The following is a 23,016-nucleotide window of genomic DNA, read 5'->3' on the forward strand; positions in this document are numbered from 1 at the left end:
TTTAGTTCCTTCTCTTGGGTGGGCTAAGGCTTGATGAAAAAAAGGGGGAAAGCCAGTTGGATGTAGCTTATTTCTATTTCTTCGTGTGACATTCTATTGCTAATAAACCTAAACAATTCAGACAGTAGGCCTACATAGATTCTCTTGTGGTTTTTTTGTTGATCCGGGTTCCCTCAATATGAGGCAAAAAAGACCCGTTCATTTTGCGTTTATATAAAGAAACAACAAATCCATTGTTCATGTCCTTTGTTTTCCATTATATAGATTGAATTAAATACGGTAATTGAACGACTCCATGGCACCCGGCACGGACCAGGTGCCTACTGGCGAGCACCTTGCGTTTGTGTCGCGCGGATAAGCTCACGCACTCTTCTCGTCTCGTCTCGGACCGTGAGCGCGCCGCGGTGGTGACAGTCGCCATTTTATTTTGAAAATCAAACTGAACTGGAGGCACAGCGACCCTTCCATTTCGTCAAGTTTGTTGTGAGAAACAAGAAGGGATGAACATCTGAATTACTTTCTTGGGAGCACGGTGAGATTTATAATATATTTGGTAAACAACTGTCGACAGGTTTCGATATAACACATAAGCAGCGATATTGATACGGAGGATGGCCGTTAGCCACCAGTGCGGGGTGGTCTAGTTGCTGAAAAGCAGCTGTCATATTGGTCTCATCAAGAAAGTAACAATTCCTTAATTTAGCAACGTGGGTAGCTCTCTATATCTATATTAGTCACATTTTAGCTGGATAAGATTTTGCCTTTGGCTCGGTCTAATAACGTTTACGCCTCATTACAGGATAGTTAGAATTTGCAACTATAATGTTAGCGGCTCCATAGATTAGTCGTAGCCCGTAGAAATAAGCTAACGTTAACAAGGTTAATGCTAACGTTAGCTGGCACGATCGCGCAAAACCCATCCGCAATACTTGCGGCCTTCAACCTCACGACAAAGACATGTGTAACGGTCTCGAAGCCTTGGTAATCGATTAGCCCGTCAAAATGGCTATTGGAGATTTTAAAATAAGCGCAATATTAATTGGTTGTGTCGATTCATACACACCAGCTTGAAACGGGCTCATGTTGCTAATGTTAGCTTCACGAAAATGCTAATTTGATAGCATTAGCTCGTAGCCTACGGGGAGTTGGTAACATTTCACAGAGGTTAATGTTGGATATTGGCCACGGGAAAGTTATACAGATTATTAGAGATGTGAACATAGAATAAAGGCCGAAAGTATGATTTTAGTGTGCGACAGATTTAACGGTCAGCGTCAACGCTAGCTAAATTATTCAGTAAACATGTTGGCTAATGTTAACTTAAACTTCTGCCGTAGCAAGTGTTTACCAGCGTCATGGTGATGTTAGCTTAAGTAGCTAGGTTGCCCTCTTGCCACGGGAGTATGTTCCCCGAAAGGTGACGTTTGTTTTAAATGAATTTACCAACTTACCCACATATCATTAAGATGTCTAGTAAAAGTATGACTCCGCTTAACGTACAGTAACATGTAGATTGCTTGCGACTAACTGTAAAGATTTGCTAACTTACATTAGCTTGCTCTTTGTTTCAGTGAGTGATTTTAACTCTGTTCATTCAAGTTAGTCATTAGAAATTCCTGGTTAGCTGCACTTACTGCTACATACTTTGTATTGTTTGATAAAACTGCGGTAATCAATGTGATATTGTTAACGAAGAAATATGTTAGTTCGGTGACCAACTTAACTAGCTTTGAATCTGTGTGCCAGACATTAAGGTACAGCCGAGGCCTAGTACAAGCTACTGGCACGGCAAGTTTATATAACTCTACACGCTCTCCGTGAAGATCGCGTACTAAACTACGTAGCCATAACTCATATTGAACATAGTTTGGGAATTTATTAGCAGGTAAGTGCCCAGACAGTAGACGCTAAAATATATTTCAGTGCTCTGGGTCTGTTATGCAGGTAGGCCTCAAAGCGGTCACAATATTTTGTGTTGTCAGTGGAGTGTAAATATTGTCCTGCATGAAAGTTAGACTACAGCACTCCAAATTCAGTGCACCTCACAAAAGAATTCCTCCCTTTGTTTCTCTTGTTTCTTCTTTTGTTGCTATTGCAAAACAATTTGTGTGCTTTTTAGAAATCGTCAAATTCTTTAACTTTTTTTGTCCTCTCATTACAGATGCTGAACTTGATTTTAAACTGAAGGACTCAACCTAGCACCGGGATCCACTGATCGGAAACCTAATTTGGAAGCCGATATTTTTCACACCTTTTGGGGGGGGGGAGCAGAAGTAACCTATCACTGAAGTGACTAAAGGGGAATAATGGTGATTTTGCGCCGTGCTCGGCCGCCTGCTTCCGCCCCAACCAGCAATGAATCTTGACTCGCTCTCGCTGGCTTTGTCTCAAATCAGCTATCTGGTGGACAATTTAACAAAGAAAAATTACAGAGCCAGCCAGCAAGAAATACAGCATGTAAGTGGTAGCAAAAATATCAAGTACATTTTTTACATTGGTCAATAGAGATCTCATAGTTTATGTGAAGCGTCTTAAAATGTTTGCTTGTGTCCACATGTACTTATGTTTTCCTTGTGCTCTCCCAGATTGTAAATCGTCACGGTCCTGAGGCAGACAGGCATCTACTACGCTGTCTCTTCTCCCATGTGGATTTCAGTGGCGATGGTAAAAGTAGTGGCAAGGACTTTCACCAGGTAATTTTTGATTAGAAACACATTGAGATATATATTTATTTATTTTTTTGTAGGTCTTTGGTAGTGGTGTTAGTGTGTGTGTGTGTGTGTGTTTTTTTTTGTTTTGTTTTTATAACACGGAAAATGGTTTTTGCAGGCACAGCATTTATTAGTTTTCCTAAAATGTACCCCAACTTCAAAGCAATAGTTTTTAAATGGTGTGAACCGTTCCTTAAACTCAAGAGATTATGTCAGAAATACTATCATGGATAATGACAAAATAATAAGGGCTATGCTGACTTAAGTAAAAACAAGATTTAAAATGCATAAAAAAAAGTGATTTCCTCCCAAGGTCTGTTTTTAAACTAGATGACTACAAAGAATGGTATACAGACAAATCTGTACTTGTACTTGGAATATTGAAACTTCAAAATGATTTTATATTGATGTAATTGCAGTCCAGGAATATAACAGTTAAACATTTGTCTCTTACATTTACAACATTTAGTGCAATAAAAACTATTTTACACTTTTATATATCAGCTGTGGTGACACAAGTGTGACAAGTTCACTCAAGAGACAGGTTGTCGCATTAACAAGGTTTCCTTGTTTTGTATCTCCAACAAACGTTTAGTAAATTTAACATTAATATTTGATATTTCCATGAATGGGCAAGCATGGATGAAGAGCAAAGAGCCCCCCTTACCCTCAGTACTGGAAGCCTCCATGTAATTCTTGCCATTTGCCAGCAGAATTTTCTAGAAACAAGAACGCCTCTGAGTGCCCCAGTGCCTGCAATATGGGCAGAGTTTGTAGTTGTTTTCCTTCTAGTGCAATACACTTGAATTTATTGACTATGATATACAGGTAGCTGTCAGAGTATCCTGAAACTCTGTACAGATTGACATTCACTTATCGATTAGCTGAGCACTGATCACAGAGCCTGACAAACTTCTACATTTCTCATTGACCCAGCCATAGTCATGCAGTAAAAAAGTAGAAGCATTCACCATTATATTAAATTACAGGTTTCAGACAAGATCTGATAAATCAGATACGTGCTGCAACCCTTTATTTTGTTTGGTTGTTGGTTAACCTTCCCAACTTGGCAAACAAGCACTCTCCCATTTTACAAAAATTCATAACTTGCACAGGCCAGCTGATTCTGTCTTTGGGACGCTGTCTGTGTATTCAGCAGAATTTGAAAACTTTACAGCTGGCCCAATCAGCCAGGGTCTTCTATCTGACAGAGAAGCCCTATGCTAAAGAGAGACTGTGCTTATAAATCACAGGATGCATACAACTATGTTCTCTGCACTGAAAGTATGTACCTCCAAGGGACATTGATCATTTTGCGCCCATCACTTTTATATTTGGCACAGTTTAGACACCACAGCAACACCTCAAGTCCTCTCATCATAGCCCTCTGTGATACTGTGTTATTTCGAAATGGTGTCACTGTGAAACCTGTTTAGTTTATCATAAATGTTGTATCTTTCCTTTTATATAAATTTGCATGTTCCTTGATGTTCAGTTTTGATATTGTGTTTTCCCACATTGTGATTATGGTAGAATTTCCATGATTGAGTGGAAGTGAGTTAATGCTGCTTATTGTTTCATATCTATTCTTGTGAGAGACTTGCTGTCTTATCGTATTCTTCACCTGCCTCTGTTCTCTTTACTGTCTTCTTCTTCTCGGTACGTTTTGATTTTCAACTTGCCCAAGACACAGTTTCTGATCCAGGAGTGTGTGTCGCTGATATCAAAGCCAAACTTTATCTCTACTCTGTGTTACGCCATTGACAATCCTCTACACTACCAGAAGGTAAGAAGAAGATGCCAGAATTTTTAAAGTCTTCAGAGTTTTATTAATGTGGTAGTCTGAATGTATGACAGACCTTATTGAGAAGAAAATTTGAAAAACTTGAGTTAAGACATACTATTAACAGCAAGCAAGAAATATAGTGCATATTGAGTCATGGTTTACAATAGCCACAAGTTACAAAAAAATCAGTATCAGTTACATCTCCATAAAAAATCACTGGTTTGTGTGTGTACAGACATTTTGCAGGTGTGTGAATAGAAAAATTGCTTCATCTTTATTAAGTTTGACTTAAACTGTCTTTCAGAGTTTGAAACCATCGGCCCACTTATTCACTCAACTGAGTAAAGTTCTTAAGCTCAGCAAGGTCCAAGAGGTAAGCCAGCTCTGCAATGGGCTTCATTAATTACCTGTCTGAAAGGGACAATGTACATACAGTACGTGGTTTAGATTTGGCAGTCAAGACATATTGACTATTCATGCAAGAGTCACACATTTGACCCAAAGATTGTGTATCTGAAGTGGGAATACACATTATTTTTAATGTTTTTCATCTATTTTCCAGGTGATATTTGGCCTTGCTTTGCTCAACTCTAGCAACGCAGACCTTCGTGGTTTTGGTAAGTGATTCCAGTAGAGCCTGACATTTAAACCTGTAGCAAACAGGATCTGAATCCCTGTTTTGAAGTAGCAGTACACTGTTACTGTGAAAAGTATTGAAAGTTATCTAAACAGTAATTGTCAGTAAACAATAGGTTGGTGCAAATTGCCAAATCCTTTTAGTGGTGTGGTTTGCATTAAATCTTGGCTGAAATGTGCATGGCATGTAAACATCCTTTTTTCCTGAAACAAAAGGCCTGGATATTTTCCACCTGCTCAATATTACTGCCCTTGGCCTTATGGGGAAGTTGGCATTGTTTTTTGTCTAACCAGCAAATGAATGAACTTGTCGATCACAAATAAAAGGCATCACCCATGGAATATCGGTGAATAATATGGTAAATCCATGAGGGATGTTGCATTCTCTGACTATTTTAAATCACAACCACCTTACCACGGCATGGAAAAAATAATTACAAATTCAAGTTTTGAGTTTCATACACAGAGTAGTTTTTTTTTTTTTTACCTATGTAGTACTAATTCCACAGACCCATGAAAATGACCTGCAAAAGCCTTGCATCCATTGAATCTGTTAGTTTCTATTTTTTTATGTGTACTGCTTTCCCTCACAGTAGATCTCCCGCTTGAGGAGGGCCCACAGGTTTTCAATGTAGTTTCAGGAGAGCAGGGAGGCCAAGTCATCATTCGGCCATCTTTTAAAGCCTTTGCTGGCTAACCAAGCAGGGGCTAGACTTGGGATGCATGTGATGGAGCATTGTCCTGCATAAATATCATTGTCCTCTTGAAGGCTGCAGACTTCCTCTTCTACCATTGTACCTATGTCCTTGAGTGATTGACGCTTCAGCTTGTCTCTTATTCAATGGGGGCTGAGTGTAAACCTTCCTTACCTTGGCAACACTTCGGAGCACTTTGCACCTTGTGTTCTTCAGACCCCAGGAAGGTTGCAGCTCATGAAAATGGTAGAAAACGGTTGCAGACGGCTTCATGCTTTAATAATTCTTCTCAGTTTGTTTTTTGAGCCAGTTGACTGTTGCTGATGAAGCATTTAATTGTGCGGTGATCCCGCTTTAACAAGTTTTTTCAATTATTTTGCATCCTTCTGAAAGGCATTTGTCTTGTCTACAATGAGTTGGGGGGTTTTCCGGGCCATTCTACCTGCAGCAAAAAGCTGTTTAATTGTGCACACCTGAATATAAGGTGTGGCTCACTTTAAGCCACACCCTCTCTCAGTCAAGCAATTAGATCACCTGAAAATGAATTTTTAAGTTGATATGGTTGAGAGTTTTAAAAAATGTTCTTGGGAATATTTTACAAGAAAGAAGTGTCGGTCTGAATGACCACATCACTTTAAATAGATGAAATAGTGTTTTTAATGTTGAGAAATTTGTAGAAAAGCAAGTCTTCTTAACAAGTTATTTTTGACCGTTTCTCAGCTGCGCAATTCATCAAGCAGAAACTTCCAGACCTCCTGCGGTCATACGTTGACGCGGATCTTGGAGGAAACCAGGAAGGTGGCTTCCAAGACATTGCCATAGAGGTCTTGCACCTACTGCTCTCCCATCTACTGTTTGGCCAGAAGGGAGCCAGTGGGGTAGGGCAAGAGCAGATTGACGCCTTCCTGAAGACACTTTGCCGAGGTATGAAGGGTCAACACAAATTTGGTGCAACCATTTAGGTCAGATCCTGAGGTGCATAAATTGCTTTTCAGTGTTGCTGTGCTATATTTGTTTATTTGATTGTGTGTTGTGTTTCAGATTTCCCCCAGGAGCGCTGCCCTGTGGTGCTCGCACCACTGCTGTACCCTGAAAAACGGGACATTCTCATGGACAGGATCCTGCCAGACTCGGGGGAGTTAGCTAAGACCATGATGGAGAGTTCTCTTGCAGAATTCATGCAAGAAGTTGGCTATGGCTTCTGTGCAAGGTTCATTTATGTTTAAATCCTTTTTAAACTACATTCACAACCAACACATTTAAATTATATATTTTTTAAATGCTCTTCTGTATACAAATCTTTTTTTTAAAATGTAATTCCAGTGAATGCAGTGTAGTCATATGAAAGACCACTTCAGCTGCATTCAGACTTTGTAAAATTAGATACCAGGTTGCTAATACCTGCATAGTAGATGACCGAGACACTGAATACAGACCTCACAGACACCTTCAGTTCACACTACACCATTTTGCAGTTGGACACATTTTTGCAACAATAGAAGTGGTAAAGATTGCCAAAATCTTATCCCTAACACAATTTCAGTCTGATTTGAATTGATATGTGAATGTTCAAGGTGATGGATCGTAGTCAGCACTGACCTGTTGTCGTATTTGTCTCTCCAGTCTGGATGAGTGCAGAAACATAATCCTCCAGTATGGGGTGAGAGAGGTGACGGCCAGCCAGGTAGCTAGAGTCCTGGGCATGATGGCTCGTACCCACTCTGGTCTAACTGATGGCATTCCACTGCAGGTGAGTTGCATATTTGATTTCAGGACCATAGGCTGCCTGTATTCCAAAGTCACCCTGACTACTTACGTTTGGTTTATTTGATGTATTTATACCAAAGAATAGAAAAAAACACTACTTTGTCACTTTAGTTGTAGTAAATCTGTGTGAACAGAGACTACAAGTGGTGGAACTAGGTTTACCTAGGCTGGGTGTGACTTATTTTCATGGTAAAATATCTTAGTTATAAAAGGAGTAGGTTCAATTTAAACTGACTTTCATTGGTTTTATTTTACCTGGATCTGCCACATGGTGCTGGGCAGGTAGGGTACAGTGGGTTAATTGGAGCTTTTTGCTGGGAATGACTTCATATGAAGATTGATGAGAGCAGCCCAGACTTAAATATACAGTAAATGTGAGGGCTGTAAAATCATAACATTGACCTGAATTAGGCTAAGCTCTCTAGAGCTGGAGAGTTGGTTAATTTATGTCTGAAATATTAAAATGATTGAATCAAATGACTGTGATATTGACATTCCTTTCATATTATACACAAATATTTGTTAATGCTGCTCTGAGCAAACTAGCCTCTGGGTTCTTAACATTTCAGTACATCGGAGTTTAAACTTTCTGTTCTTTTTGTGTTTTCTCTTACAGTCCATCTCTGCTCCAGGAAGTGGTATCTGGAGCGATGGCAAGGATAAGAACGATGGCTCGCAGGCACACACGTGGAATGTTGAAGTTCTCATCGACGTCGTGAAAGAAGTGGTAAGTGAACCATCAGTTCATCTCAAATAGTTAGCTGTGACTTTATTTAATGTTCATTATTTTCCACACACTGACACTGAGTGGCAAGAATGAATGTATTAAAGAATACATTGTGCAGTTACAACCAGATGTATGTATATGTCCACTCCACTGAAGTGCTCAAAAACTGATGGCATTTCACCTACACCAACATGTTACATTTTATTGGCTATTATCCAGTGGCCATGAGTCTGATCCTGTTTTTTTTTTTTCACTTGTAGGCTTATATACCCAGCATTTTATAGTACCACTCTGGAATTACATTTTGTTAAATGTTGCATCAGTACACAAGTTATTACATAAACAAAAAGGCTACTTAGGTTTCTTACTTGTGGAGTTTTGTTTGTCCCCTAGAATCCCAACCTGAACTTCAAAGAGGTGACATACGAACTGGACCACGCAGGCTTTATAATCCGGGACAGTAAAGGCCTGCATATAGTGGTGTATGGCATCCAGAGGGGGTTGGGCATGGAGGTCTTCCCTGTTGATCTCATCTATCGGCCATGGAAACACGCTGAGGGACAGGTAACTGACTAATATCTGCTCCATCACAATGATGTCATTTCACGAGTGTTTAATTGTAGAGGCAAACTTGATTAAAGGGGATTCAAATTAAAAGATTAATAAAAAAGAATCATAATTCCAATTAGGAATTGATTTCTGTGTCTAGACATAGTGCGTTTTTAGTGGTTAAGGTTGAGCCTTGTGTTGTCTCTTTAAATGTCTAATTGCTTTGTCTCTGTCTTCAGTTGTCATTCATTCAGCACTCCCTGATGAGCCCAGAAGTGTTTTGCTTTGCTGACTACCCATGCCACACTGTGGCCATTGACATCCTTAAGGCCCCACCAGAGGATGACAACAGGGAGATAGCCACCTGGTATGAAGCTTGTAACTTGGCCACCATGTAGAAGGGTGTAGCAGTTGCTTATTTCTCCTTCTTGGGTTTAGTTTTGAAGTATACAGGCTTTGCTTTCAAATTGCCAACATTTATTTGCTGTCCTGCATGTTACTCAGCTGTACATTTCAAGCAATGCTTCACCTAGCATGTCCTTCAAATATATCATGGGATAATAAAACCACCATTGTCAAACATGCATTATCTACAGCTGATTTGAGCATAAAGCAGGATTTCCCACAGCATATTACAGCAAAGGTGTAGTTTGACCTACTGAATGTGGTTCAGTGTTGATTAATAAAGAGGTTACATGGCTGATGCTGTGGTGTGTTTTACTGATTATCCCTAACTCTTCACAGGAAAAGTCTGGACCTGGTGGAAAGCCTGCTAAGGCTGTCTGAGGTGGGCCAGTATGAGCAGGTGAAGCAGCTGTTTGGCTTCCCAATCAAGCACTGCCCAGACATGTTGGTGCTGGCATTGCTGCAGATCTCCACCTCCTGGCACACACTACGCCATGAGCTCATCTCTACCCTAATGCCCATATTTCTGGGCAACCACCCTAACTCTGCCATTATCCTGCACTACGCCTGGCATGGACAGGTTGGTGTTGGAAACAGTCTTTCTGTTGCTTATTGATTTCAAGAGGTCATGTTTTTGTTTTTTGTCTTGATTATATTCTCATAAAACCTGTGTACTTATAAAACCTGGTGGTTATTGTTCCAGGGACAGTCTCCCTCTATTCGTCAGCTAATTATGCATTCAATGGCTGAGTGGTACATGAGAGGGGAGCAGTATGACCAGGCCAAGCTGTCTCGCATCCTGGATGTGGCCCAGGACTTAAAGGTTTGTCAGAATAGACTGACTAATCACTGACATGACAACTTCTCTGACTTCTCTAACCTTCAAGCTAAAGCAAAATAATTAGGCAATAATGTTGTAGCACATGAGACTGTTTCACTGAACAGTGTTCCTCCACTAATTTATGATTTATTAGTTTTAGTCAACATGACTTTAAAATAAGACAAATTAGAGGATATGGGGCCATATATCCTGTGGTGGCCTTGGCTTTATCCTAAATAGAGGTATCAATTTCATGATGATCAGTAAGCCAGTATGTTTTTGTTTTTCTCTCCAGTCTCTATCGATGTTGCTGAATGGTACTCCATTTGCCTTTGTTATTGACCTTGCTGCACTTGCCTCTCGCCGAGAATACCTCAAACTTGATAAATGGCTGACTGACAAAATCAGAGAGCATGGGGTAAGTCTTCAAATTGATTAAGATGCATTTAATCTAAAAGTTTTCTTGCTTGTCGTTGTATTTTGAGCATACCACCCGAATAACGTATTTTACAATCATTTTGTGTTGTCAGGAACCTTTTATCCAGGCGTGTGTGACATTCCTGAAGAGGCGCTGCCCATCCATTATGGGGGGTCTGGCCCCAGACAAGGACCAGCCCAAAAGCGCCCAGCTGCCCCCGGAGACTTTAGCCACCATGCTGGCCTGCCTGCAGTCCTGCGCTGGGTATGAGGCTATCTGGCTTTTGACAACAGTTTGTTGACCTTTTCGATTAAATGATGTCTGTCTTGTTCAAAGTGAAGCCCAGCTTTTGTCTTATTTGATGGTGTTTTGACCATATAAGACAATCTTAAGAATGTGTACTCTATCACATTATAGTTATTTATAGACACCAAACACACTCTGCCTACCATACAATGTTATCTTTTTTTTAAACTTAAAGATTTGTTTCCCTTTCTTCATCAGGAGCGTGTCCCAGGAGCTGTCAGAGACGATCCTGACCATGGTTGCCAACTGCAGCAATGTAATGAATAAAGCCCGGCAGCCTCCACCAGGGGTAATGCCAAAGGGACGTGCCCCCAGCACCAGCAGCCTGGATGCCATCTCTCCTGTACAGGTATCTTCATGTGAAAGCCACATCATGCTCCTGCAGGCAAACTTTGGTGTCAACAAAACTAATCCATCCCTGCCTAATGCTCTTTCTTGCTCTTTCTCCCTCTCTTGCTCTTCTCTAGATGGACCCTCTGTCGGGCATGGGTTCCTTGAACCTGGGGGGCACAGCCACCTCCCACACTCAAAGCATGCAGGGTTTCCCAACCTCACTGAGTTCAGCTTTCAGTAATCCCCAATCCCCAGCAAAGGCCTTCCCACCACTCTCCAACCCCAACCCCAGCACGCCATTTGGGGGTATTGGCAGCCTGTCCTCCCAGCTCCCTGGTATGGACTCTGGTACTATGCTATTTGATTCTTTTTTTTTATTAAGGCATATGTTCATACTAAACCAGCAAGTCCTTAATGCCCTTTCATAGCTGTTTGACTCAGTCTTCTTTGAATTTAGTGAGATATGAGACTGGAACCATTTAAATGTATGCTGTAAGCCTAAGCAAACTACTACATACTTGGGTTAGATCCTTAACTTTATTAGTTTGTATCATGTTGTGAAATTCAGAAAAGGCCACTGGGATAACAGGATAAGAGGTAACAAATTTGGCAGAACACTCTATTTGGTCACTTAACACTTGTGCATATTAAACTGAACCAAGTTCAGTGGACAAAAGATAGTTCAGAGGGGGGGGTGGGGTTGGATGCAGATTGAGATGATTGAAGTTATGTTTCTTGCAGGTCCCTTGGGCTCCAGCATCAGCTCTGGTATTGGCTCTAGTCTCGGGATGCCAACAGTAAACACAGACCCTTTTGGCACCAGGAAGATGAGCACACCAGGCCTGAACCCACCTACCTTTCAGCAGAGTAAGATGAAGGCCTGTAAGTGGTGGTGGTAGTGGTGTGACTGAGAGCCTCGCCCAGCGCTGCTCAGCACTGTATTTCCTCTGCAGTGATAATGATTATCGTCTTGATTTGCACATTTTCACTAGTCTTTACCAAGAAAAGACTCATGTAATTTGAACCTCCTGTAAACATTTAGGTGTTTGATTTAACTTTCTTTTTCATTTCCAGTCATACAACTTATACAATTTGGCTATTGTAGAGGAAATACAGATCAGTCTTCCATTCCTTGTCTGCTTATGCTGACAGCCCCACTTTTTAAGAGGTCTAATGCCTTTTTATTCCTGTTGTATCACTTGATTGAACAATGATTTTCACTGATGCGTTAATTACTTTGTCATTTCCTTGAATGTCCATCACTTGAGCAGTCTTTGTTAAAGATGTCTTTCTCTGCTATTCTTCCAGCTGACCTTTCTCAGGTGTGGCCCGAGGCAAACCAGCACTTTAGTAAGGAGATAGATGACGAGGCAAACAGTTATTTCCAGCGCATCTACAACCACCCACCTCACCCAACTATGTCTGTGGATGAAGTATGTAGTGACACTACTGTATGTAGTGTATTATTCATTTGTCTCTGCCAAAAACACATGCTTCTAATTATTGGCCACTGTTTATTAGTTCTGTTGTTCCAATGAACTGATCTACTACGTTATCGTCCCCCTCCTAGGTACTGGAGATGCTGCAGAGGTTCAAGGATTCGACCATCAAGAGGGAGCGAGAGGTGTTCAATTGCATGCTTCGGAACTTGTTTGAGGAATACCGATTCTTCCCCCAATACCCGGACAAGGAGTTGCACATCACTGCCTGCCTTTTTGGTGGCATTATTGAGAAGGGTCTTGTCACCTACATGGCCCTGGGCCTGGCCCTCCGATATGTTCTCGAAGCCTTAAGAAAACCGTACGGATCCAAAATGTATTACTTTGGAATTGCCGCCCTAGATAGGTTTAAAAACAGGTATTGAAATGTTTTCTTTTGTAAAATTAGTATTAATATAACAGCAGTGATCTGGTGTCGGGCTAACATCTTTTATATTTCTAGACTAAAGGACTACCCTCAATATTGTCAACACTTGGCTTCAATTGCCCACTTCTTGCAATTTCCCCACCATTTACAAGAGGTAATCAGGTTTCCTTAATTTATCTTTGCTTGCCATTTTCATTATTTTGTCCCAGCTGTGAAGAGAGAAAGGGATTACCACATACAGATAGATTAAATCTCTCGCTCTGCTCCTTTCAATATCCTGTGCGTGCAGTATATCGAGTATGGCCAACAGTCACGGGACCCTCCGGTGAAGATGCAGGGCTCCATCACCACCCCGGGCAGTCTGGCACTGGCACAAGTCCAAGCCCAGGCTCAGTCTCAGCAACCTGGTGTCCCCAAAGCCCCACAGCCTGGTCAGCCCAGCACTCTAGTCACCACACCAACGACTACAACCACAGTCGCCAAGACCCCCACCATCACAAGACCTACGCCCAGCACCTTCAAGAAGGATGTCCCTGTGAGTTTCGCTTTGATGTCTTGTCAATTTGTGCCTTGTTGATGCTTTTAATTGGTTTCTTTTTATGAATATAAAAATAATATACAGTATATCGACTCACACCTGTTAAAAAGGTAATTGTTCTCGTTTGCACCTGTAGCCCTCCATAAACACAACCAACATTGACACCCTGCTGGTGGCCACTGACCAAACAGAAAGAATTGTTGAGCCTCCAGAGAATGTCCAGGAGAAAATTGCTTTCATCTTCAACAACCTTTCTCAGTCCAACATGACACAGAAGGTAAAGAGAAACTAACAACATAACTCTATCTCAAGAAACGGAATAGTCAAAGAAGCTTCTTTTTAAAAAAAAAAAAACAATATTTGCTTTTTTCAGGTTGAGGAGTTGAAGGAGACAGTGAAGGAGGAGTTTATGCCCTGGGTGTCTCAGTACCTGGTGATGAAGCGTGTCAGCATTGAGCCCAACTTCCACAGTCTCTACTCCAACTTTCTGGACACTCTCAAGAACCCTGAGTTTGTCAAGATGGTCCTCAATGAGACTTACAGGAATATCAAGGTAAATCAGTGGGGAATAAGGTGGTAACTCTAGGGCTTTCTTCAAAAGCACAAACATGTTTTTCTTTAGATATCCTATTCTTGAGTGTTTTCTGACACCCCCCTCCCATCTCTCCATTTCTTTTAGGTCCTGTTGACCTCTGACAAGGCAGCTGCCAATTTTTCTGATCGCTCCCTGCTGAAGAACCTGGGCCACTGGTTGGGCATGATTACACTGGCCAAAAACAAGCCTATCCTTTATACAGTACGTTTTTTTGGTTCTGTTGTTTCATTATGTGGTGGGTCTCCTGTCGGCTTTAGACTTGTTAAACTTATTTTTTTCCTTTTCGCAGGATCTGGAGGTCAAGTCTCTGCTACTGGAAGCCTATGTGAAAGGCCAGCAGGAGCTACTGTACGTGGTTCCCTTTGTGGCCAAAGTTTTGGAGTCCAGTCTACGAAGTATGGTGAGTTACACGCGTGTAGATGTAGAGATGTCTCCATGCCACTGACATTACCTCATACACTACCCAGTATGAAATGTCATGCGGTCATATTTACAAAGTACACAGTTAATAAAATTGGCTTACGCTTACCTGATTCCACTGTTTGAGTTCTTTGGATTCTTCACAGTGAATTTTAATCAGTGTGTCTGATGTTGTAGGTCTTCAGGCCCCAGAACCCCTGGACCATGGCCATCATGAATGTTCTTGCTGAGCTGCATCAGGAACATGACCTCAAGGTAATAGATTGTAGATCATGGAAATGCAGTCTATCTAAATCCTAGTTAAAAAGGCTACACCACAACATGTTTTGGTTTGGTAACGGATACGAACCATTGTTTTTAAGTAAACTTGTTAACTATAACCCAGCTATATCAAACATTGTTGGCCAATACATTCTGTATTGCATGGCCTATCACATTACTGTCTGTACTGTTAAAATTAAGTCGGTGACCACTGATAACTTTACAGATTCCCTGCCATGTTTTTAAACCATTAATATCAACCTGTTGCCCTTTATAGGCCGAAACCCGCATGTTGCCATTTCTAGCTATAATACAAATAAACAGTATTTACCAATAGCTCCAATAAAATCATATTAAACTGAATTATTATTATTATTATTGCTCACATTGTTCTCTTGTTTCGTGCAGCTGAACTTAAAGTTTGAGATTGAAGTTCTGTGTAAGAACTTGTCTCTGGACATCAACGATCTCAAGCCAGGGAACTTGCTGAAGGACAAGGAGAAGCTAAAGAGCCTGGAGGAGCAGCTGTCGGCACCAAAGAAAGAGGCAAAGCCTCCAGAAGAGCTGCTGCCAGTTTCTACCACAGGTAGATGCTCCATATTTACTTTAACTTTGTGCTGCTTTTCAATGTACTGTACGTCTATTTGTTGAAAGATTGAAGTTCGAATTGAAGTTTATTTGTTTGTCTGTTTAGCAATTAACTTATCTTATATCACGTCTTTCTTCTGTGAACCTCTTCGAGATTTTTTTTTTTTTTTAAAGCTTATTAAATGACATGTTTTTGTTGCTTTATGTTAATGTTGTCTGGATCATCTGTGTTTATTGTGATTTTAATCAAATTTGCATTTTGTGTCCAACAGGAGACTTTGTTCCATTTGCAGCTCCTCCCTCAACCCCAGCTGCTACCACCACTGCTTGCACAACCACCGGGCCCCCCACCCCACAGTTCAGTTACCACGACATCAATGTGTATGCCTTGGCAGGCCTGGCTCCTCACATCAATATAAATGTCAACGTAAGTATTGGGTACCTGCAAACCACTGACGGAGAAGTAAATGTTTCACCCAAAAGAGACACACTTTCTCTTTTTGCATCTTTTCCTTTTTCCTGTTTTAATATTTGTCTTATCCTTCCGATTGTTTTTCCTTTTCTCTTTAGATCCCTCTGCTACAGGCCCATCCTCAGTTGAAGCAGTGTGTACGGCAATCAGTAGAGCGAGCTGTCCAGGAGCTTGTGCACCCTGTGGTTGACCGCTCTATCAAAATTGCCATGACAACCTGCGAGCAGATCATCAGGAAAGACTTCGCCCTTGATTCAGAGGAGTCTCGCATGCGAGTAGCCGCCCACCACATGATGAGAAACCTGACCGCTGGCATGGCCATGATCACCTGCCGTGAGCCCCTGCTCATGAGCATCGCCACCAACCTTAAGAACAGCTTCGCTGCTGCACTTAGGGTAAGCTGAATGCCCACACGAGGGCGTATGTCTTTAATTACTAGTGTTCCATAAGATATCTTCCCCTTTTGATGACACATTGTACCGTTCCTGCGTCTTTAACATGAGGTTTTAATTCCCTCAGGCACCAACCCCACAACAAAGGGAAATGATGGAAGAAGCTGCAGCCAGGATTGCTCAAGACAACTGTGAATTGGCTTGCTGCTTCATTCAGAAAACAGCCGTGGAGAAGGCTGGCCCAGAAATGGACAAGAGACTAGCCACGGTGAGACTTTAGGAAGACTAGCTCAACAGCCGTAAATATATATATATGTGTTTATATTTCAGCATCGTATCTCAGCATGAGATGCATGTAAAAATGGATAAGCCAAGTTAATTATAAATATTGCTCAAGAGTTCAATAATTATGTATAAAATCTAGAATTGATGCCAGCCCCAAGACAGAGTGCCTAAGTTATTAGTCAAAGAGAAGTTTTCTACTAACTGCAAGTAATTACGTAAGTTAGTATTAATTAAGTGTCCAATTTCTTAATTAAATTTCTCTTGTAGGAGTTTGAGCTGAGGAAGCATGCACGTCAAGAGGGGCGTCGTTATTGTGATCCAGTTGTTCTGACTTACCAGGCTGAACGTATGCCCGAGCAGATCAGACTCAAGGTAAGATCACTGCAACATCCAGTCATGCAATACATCAGGAAAAGTCCATCAATTATGATCCAACCTATGCTAGTTGCATCTTAAATTTACTATTACCTCAGTTACTGGATCTATCCTATATGTCCAGTAGGATAATGATTTTAGTGCCATTTTACACTGCGTACAGTCTGTGGATACAATTTCTGTGAAGTAACAAACTGCATGTGTGCTACAGGTGGGAGGAGTGGACCCCAAGCAACTGGCTGTATATGAGGAGTTTGCCAGGAATGTTCCAGGTTTCTTACCCAGTAATGATCTCTCCCAACCCACTGGCTTCTTGGCTCAGCCCATGAAGGTGAGTTTCTTTTTTTTATCCACAATACTTAAGAGCTCAAAAGACTAGGGCTGCTTATTTATTGTTGGTCTCATAATACAATATACAAGAAACTAAAACCACTTAAAGCACTTCTTGTGATAATGTCAGGGAATGTGTGTCACAGATAGGTGGTGCCGTTTTAAACCCACAGAACTTCATTCCATCTCTCTTATCTCCTGTTGACAGCAACAAGCATGGGCCACAGATGATGTGGCTCAGATTTATGATAAGTGCATGGCCGACTTGGAGCAGCATCTTCATGCCATCCCTCCAGCTCTTGCCATGAACCCCCTGACCCAGGCTCTGCGCAGCCTGCTGGAAGCTGTGGCCTTGGCTAGAAACTCCAGGGACGGTATCGCCGCACTTGGCCTACTGCAGAAGGTAGGGCAGTTACTATTTATTATTGATAGTAGTAATATGATTAATCTATGCTAACCTGTTTTACTGAGTTGGTTTCTCTGTTTCCTAGGCTGTGGAAGGTCTCCTGGATGCTACTAGTGGGGCTGATGCAGACTTGCTGCTCCGCTACAGGGAGTGTCATCTGCTGGTGCTGAAAGCCCTGCAGGATGGACGTGCCTATGGGCCACAGTGGTGCAATAAGCAGATCACCAGGTGAGTCCGAACATATTGGATTTCAAATCATTATTTATGTACTGTCTTAAGTACTTAAGTACTTTACCCTCACTGATTTGAATCATATGAACACTTGAGATTTACAATTATCTACCCCAAGGCTAAACAAGAATCAATTATTTGATTTGAAGGGTGTGTAAAATATGTGTGGTGCCTGATATGCCTTTGTTTACAGGTGTCTGATCGAATGCCGTGATGAGTACAAATACAACGTAGAGGCAGTGGAGCTTCTGATCAGGAACCATCTTGTGAATATGCAGCAGTATGACCTGCACCTGGCACAGGTACACATTTGAGGTTTTGTGTGAATACTTATGCAGTCATTCTTTTTGTTTCTACTTCATTAAGATACATGTTTAGAAAGTAGTTTCATGTGTAGTCAAGTCTTAGTTCCCTGTTGAACAGTGATAAAACGTTCTAATCATATTCACTAGTTCAATGTTTTAAGATAAACATAACGAAGGTGCATAGACACTATATGTTATCCTGCACTTTGTTCAATGGATCTGTGAGTCACTAACCTATCTTTGTCTGGTAAATTTCAAGCACCATTACCAGCTAATGTTTTTTTTGTCATCTTCTAGTCGATGGAAAATGGACTGCACTACATGGCGGTTGCATTTGCCATGCAGTTGGTGAAGCTGCTGCTGGTGGATGAGCGCAGTGTCAGCCACGTCACAGAGGCTGACCTCTTCCATACAATTGAGACTTTAATGAGGACCTGTGCACACTCCAGAGCCAATGCACCTGAGGGGTAAATAACTACAATGTTATTATTTTTTTTCCTCATTAGTTGATTTATTATCCATAAACCACAAACATTTATTGCAATTACGTGGAAGTCAGAAAGACACCAAATAAGGCAGTGGGGTTCAAAGTCTGTACTACAACTTGAAAAATATATACTTTTGGAAGTTTTTGCTATTCGATCCAGATTTAATCTTTACCAAATTTGGCAGCAATTGAAGGACTCTAATGTGAAAGGGGGTTAAAACTGATTCTTTGTCATCTCGCCTTCCTCCTCTCCAGTCTTCCCCAGCTGATGGATGTTGTTCGCTCCAACTATGAGGCCATGATTGACCGGGCCCATGGCGGACCCAACTTCATGATGCACTCTGGGATTTCACAGGCTTCAGAATATGATGACCCTCCAGGCCTGAGGGAGAAGGCAGAGTACCTGCTGAGAGAGTGGGTCAACCTGTATCACTCAGCTGCTGCTGGCAGGGATAGCACCAAAGCTTTTTCTGCATTTGTTGGCCAGGTGAGCCCTCATTGATCAGTCAAGTCAAATGCAAATGATCAGCAATCATGGTGACCCTTGTTCCTCATGCTTATGTCTCCCTTTCTTTTTCATCCAGATGCACCAGCAGGGCATCCTGAAGACTGACGACCTGATCACGAGGTTCTTCCGGCTTTGCACAGAAATGTGCGTGGAGATAAGCTATCGGGCGCAGGCCGAGCAGCAGCACAACCCAGCGGCCAGTGCAGCCATCATCAGAGCTAAGTGTTACCACAACCTGGATGCCTTTGTTAGGCTCATAGCCCTGCTGGTCAAACACTCTGGAGAGGCCACCAACACGGTGACCAAAATCAACCTCCTCAACAAGGTACAGCAACATGACAACAATTCAATTTCCATTTGATTATAAAATCTGAACAGCAGCAGAAAATATAAATGCCCGTCTCCTCTGTGGATATTTCTGGCAGCCTTTGACCGGCTGGTTTACGTGCTCTGCGATGTCCTTGTTTAGGTGCTCGGTATCGTAGTGGGGGTGTTGATCCAGGACCACGATGTCCGTCAGACAGAATTCCAGCAGCTGCCATACCACCGCATTTTCATCATGCTGCTGTTGGAGCTCAATGCTCCTGAACATGTCCTGGAGACCATCAACTTCCAGACACTCACCGCCTTCTGGTAAGACCACATGGATCAGTCAGGCTGCTGCTGGTTTTGTCCTCAAAATGTTTTCAATGTGTCTGGCTTTATATGATTTCTGCACGTTTTCCTTTTTATCTGCAGCAATACCTTCCACATCCTGAGACCCACCAAAGCACCTGGCTTTGTGTACGCCTGGCTGGAACTCATCTCCCATCGTATCTTCATCGCCAGGATGTTGGCACACACACCGCAGCAGAAGGTGTGCAAGACAAAGATGATTCAGTCTTGTTGATACATAAATGTTTGTGGCGTTTGAATTTTGGTCTAATAAACTGACGTTGTCTTCAAGGGTTGGCCCATGTACGCACAGCTGCTGATCGATCTCTTCAAGTACCTGGCCCCATTCCTGAGGAATGTAGAGCTCAACAAACCTATGCAAATCCTGTACAAGGTGCTCTCATTTTTCCTTCAGAAGAAGCAGAAATAACAGCTGTCTGTATAGGATTTGAATGTAGTCTTTTTTTTTGTTCTGAGTGAGATAATCCAAACAATACGCTGTGATACTTTCTTTTGATAGACCAGTACCAGTATCATGACATTTACTCTGAATCAGAGCTGATTGTGTTCCAATTTATTGAGTTTAATGAGTAGCTTCTGTAGCTATAGACTTCTACTAGTTAATAAGTTAATGTACAGATGGTTCCTGTTAAATGTTTGCTTGACAAAAGCTGAAACTAATTACTGTTACTTGGTATTTTAGGGCACACTGCGAGTGCTCCTGGTCCTGCTGCATGACTTCCCAGAGTTCCTGTGTGACTACCATTACGGCTTCTGTGATGTTATCCCACCCAACTGCATCCAGCTCCGCAACCTCATCCTCAGTGCCTTCCCACGCAACATGAGGCTTCCTGACCCTTTCACACCCAATCTCAAGGTAAACACACACACTTTGAGATCAGCAGTTACACTACAGGTGTGTCTTAGATCAGCAGAACCCATAAGTTTGGTATCGCAATAAGAACATTTTGGTTTTACACAAAAGCAGTTTTCCTTCAACCTTGTTTGAACTTTCTTTAGAAGGCTGACATGTGACCTCATAAATCTGTTTTGTTGACGCCCGGCTGCAGGTGGACATGCTGAGTGAGATCAACATCGCTCCCCGTATCCTCACCAACTTCACAGGCGTCATGCCTTCCCAGTTCAAGAAGGATCTGGACTCGTATCTGAAGACTCGTTCACCAGTCACTTTCTTGTCTGAGCTGCGCAGCAACCTGCAGGTAGGAGCAGTGTCCATCTATTTTACATTATTATTATTATTAGTGTTAGTATTGCACTTTAGAACGACAATGATAACTTTGTTAATCCGTCACCGTTTTTTTGTCTTGCAGGTGTCTAATGAGCCAGGAAACCGCTACAACATCCAGCTGATCAATGCTCTAGTGTTGTATGTAGGCACACAGGCAATCGCTCACATCCACAACAAGGGCAGCACCCCCTCCATGAGCACCATCACCCACTCTGCACACATGGACATTTTCCAGAACCTGGCTGTGGACCTGGACACTGAGGGTAAGTTTTCTGTCAAATAGCAGACCAGTGCTGGGCAATTGGTTTCTAAACAGTTTGACATTACATGGGTTTTCCCCCAACTTGTGCTAAGGTTTCAGGTACATTTCAGCCAAAGAGCCAAATGTGAAAAGCCTTTGGGAAAACTTCAGCAAAGCACTCTGATCAGGTTTCTCTCCTCATGTCTTTTCAGGGCGTTACCTGTTCTTGAACGCGATTGCCAATCAGCTGCGCTACCCCAACAGCCACACTCACTACTTCAGCTGCACCATGCTCTACCTGTTTGCAGAGGCCAACACCGAGGCCATCCAGGAGCAGATCACCAGGTGAGACAAGAGTCTGATCTGAGCGACTTTAGGAATGTATCGAAGTATCACCGCGTTGAAGTTGACTACAAGTGCTGTTTCTCCTCCTCTTGCAGGGTTCTGTTGGAGAGGCTGATAGTGAACAGGCCCCACCCATGGGGTCTCCTCATCACCTTCATCGAGCTGATCAAGAATCCTGCCTTCAAGTTCTGGAGCCACGACTTTGTGCACTGTGCCCCTGAGATTGAAAAGTATGTTCCCTGTGCGACTCATCATTCTGTAATATTTGTTGTGAGCCTGCAGGATGAACTCATTGCTGCTCTCATCTTGTACCGGTTCAGCTGCTCTGTACCAGATGTTCATGTCTTAACCCCCCCCCCCCCCCCTCCTCTCTCCTCAGGCTGTTCCAGTCGGTAGCCCAGTGCTGCATGGGACAGAAGCAGGCCCAGCAGGTGATGGAGGGTACCGGTGCCAGCTAGCCTGTGCACCAGCCAGCTCGTAGCCCTCGGGAGAGATGCCGCGGCCTTGACCCACTCCCCCACCACACACACACACCTCCCTCTTTACTGTTGGCACTGGATAAACTGGCAACCACAGTCATTTGAAATGTGGATGAAAGGACTACTGCTCACGGATCTAAAGAGTTAGATTTTTGTTTATCCCTTTGGGGCTGAATTGAGATGGAGAGAATGGATTGAGACATGCTGTTTAATATACTTTTTTGATGCTTTGATGTAAATATTGGAAAAAAGGGAGAACGGGAGAGTAGATAAGTGGAGATCAATGCACATGTCAAATAAAGTGTATCCTGACATGTAAAGACACCTAAACATATTTTCACTCACTACCAAAGTCCTTGGTTTGCTTCCCTCCCACACAAATCCTTTTTTTTCTGACTTTTTTTTGTTGCTTTCAGAGGCTGAATGGTAGATGATTCAAGAAAAAAAGCCGCCTGCTACTTTCATTTAATTCCTTTTTATCCCTGAGTGGGACAGGAAGATGGAGTTTAGTCTCCCAGGTGGGGTGGGGGTCTGCTCCGGGTGCGTCGTGTGTTGGTGGAGACCGTTTGCTGATGGTTTGTCCATTTGAAACTGGCTCTGGAAGTCTCTCCCTGGCACTTGTAAATTGTGATGGTGACATCGTATCTTGACAATTTGTACAAAGATCCAAATTGAAGAACAACAATAGAAGGACCAATACAGCCCATTTTGTAACATTTTGAATGTTTTGTAAATGTATTGGTCCATGTGTTGTATTTTGTAGTCCTTTCTAGTTTGCCTTTAGTTCTTGCTACTTAACTGCAGTATGCATACATACAGGAAATAAAGCATTCAAA

At 42.2% G+C, this 23,016-nt stretch overlaps 1 protein-coding gene across 1 annotated transcript; it reads left to right on the forward strand.

The window, feature by feature from the left end:
- Positions 1–501: 501 nt before the first annotated feature.
- Positions 502–23,016, forward strand: cnot1 (CCR4-NOT transcription complex, subunit 1). The gene is made up of 49 exons (XM_070906689.1): positions 502–532; positions 2,162–2,457; positions 2,586–2,693; positions 4,399–4,497; positions 4,802–4,870; positions 5,060–5,114; positions 6,549–6,752; positions 6,870–7,038; positions 7,452–7,578; positions 8,212–8,322; positions 8,716–8,886; positions 9,111–9,238; positions 9,616–9,856; positions 9,980–10,099; positions 10,392–10,514; positions 10,627–10,778; positions 11,019–11,169; positions 11,288–11,489; positions 11,880–12,035; positions 12,462–12,586; positions 12,724–13,010; positions 13,095–13,173; positions 13,309–13,554; positions 13,694–13,834; positions 13,931–14,110; positions 14,237–14,353; positions 14,442–14,552; positions 14,750–14,827; positions 15,242–15,419; positions 15,715–15,848; positions 15,992–16,288; positions 16,413–16,553; positions 16,838–16,942; positions 17,157–17,276; positions 17,484–17,678; positions 17,767–17,909; positions 18,106–18,214; positions 18,515–18,684; positions 18,960–19,191; positions 19,289–19,537; positions 19,682–19,845; positions 19,951–20,068; positions 20,159–20,260; positions 20,570–20,743; positions 20,937–21,086; positions 21,198–21,378; positions 21,569–21,701; positions 21,797–21,931; positions 22,081–23,016. Exons 2-49 carry the CDS (start codon positions 2,356–2,358, stop codon positions 22,157–22,159), a joined length of 7,161 nt encoding a protein of 2,386 aa, XP_070762790.1. The 5' UTR covers positions 502–532; positions 2,162–2,355; the 3' UTR covers positions 22,160–23,016.

The sequence above is a fragment of the Enoplosus armatus genome, chromosome 6 (assembly GCF_043641665.1).
Source record: "Enoplosus armatus isolate fEnoArm2 chromosome 6, fEnoArm2.hap1, whole genome shotgun sequence".
Lineage (NCBI taxonomy): Eukaryota > Metazoa > Chordata > Actinopteri > Centrarchiformes > Enoplosidae > Enoplosus > Enoplosus armatus.

Coding starts and splice junctions, on each gene's coding strand:
- cnot1 (XM_070906689.1), top strand. CDS start 2,356: ATGAATCTTGACTCGCTCTCGCTGGCTTTGTCTCAAATCAGCTATCTG. Junction 10,100..10,391: donor ATGTGGCCCAGGACTTAAAG/GTTTGTCAGAAT, acceptor TTTTCTCTCCAG/TCTCTATCGATGTTGCTGAA. Junction 13,555..13,693: donor CCTTCAAGAAGGATGTCCCT/GTGAGTTTCGCT, acceptor TTGCACCTGTAG/CCCTCCATAAACACAACCAA.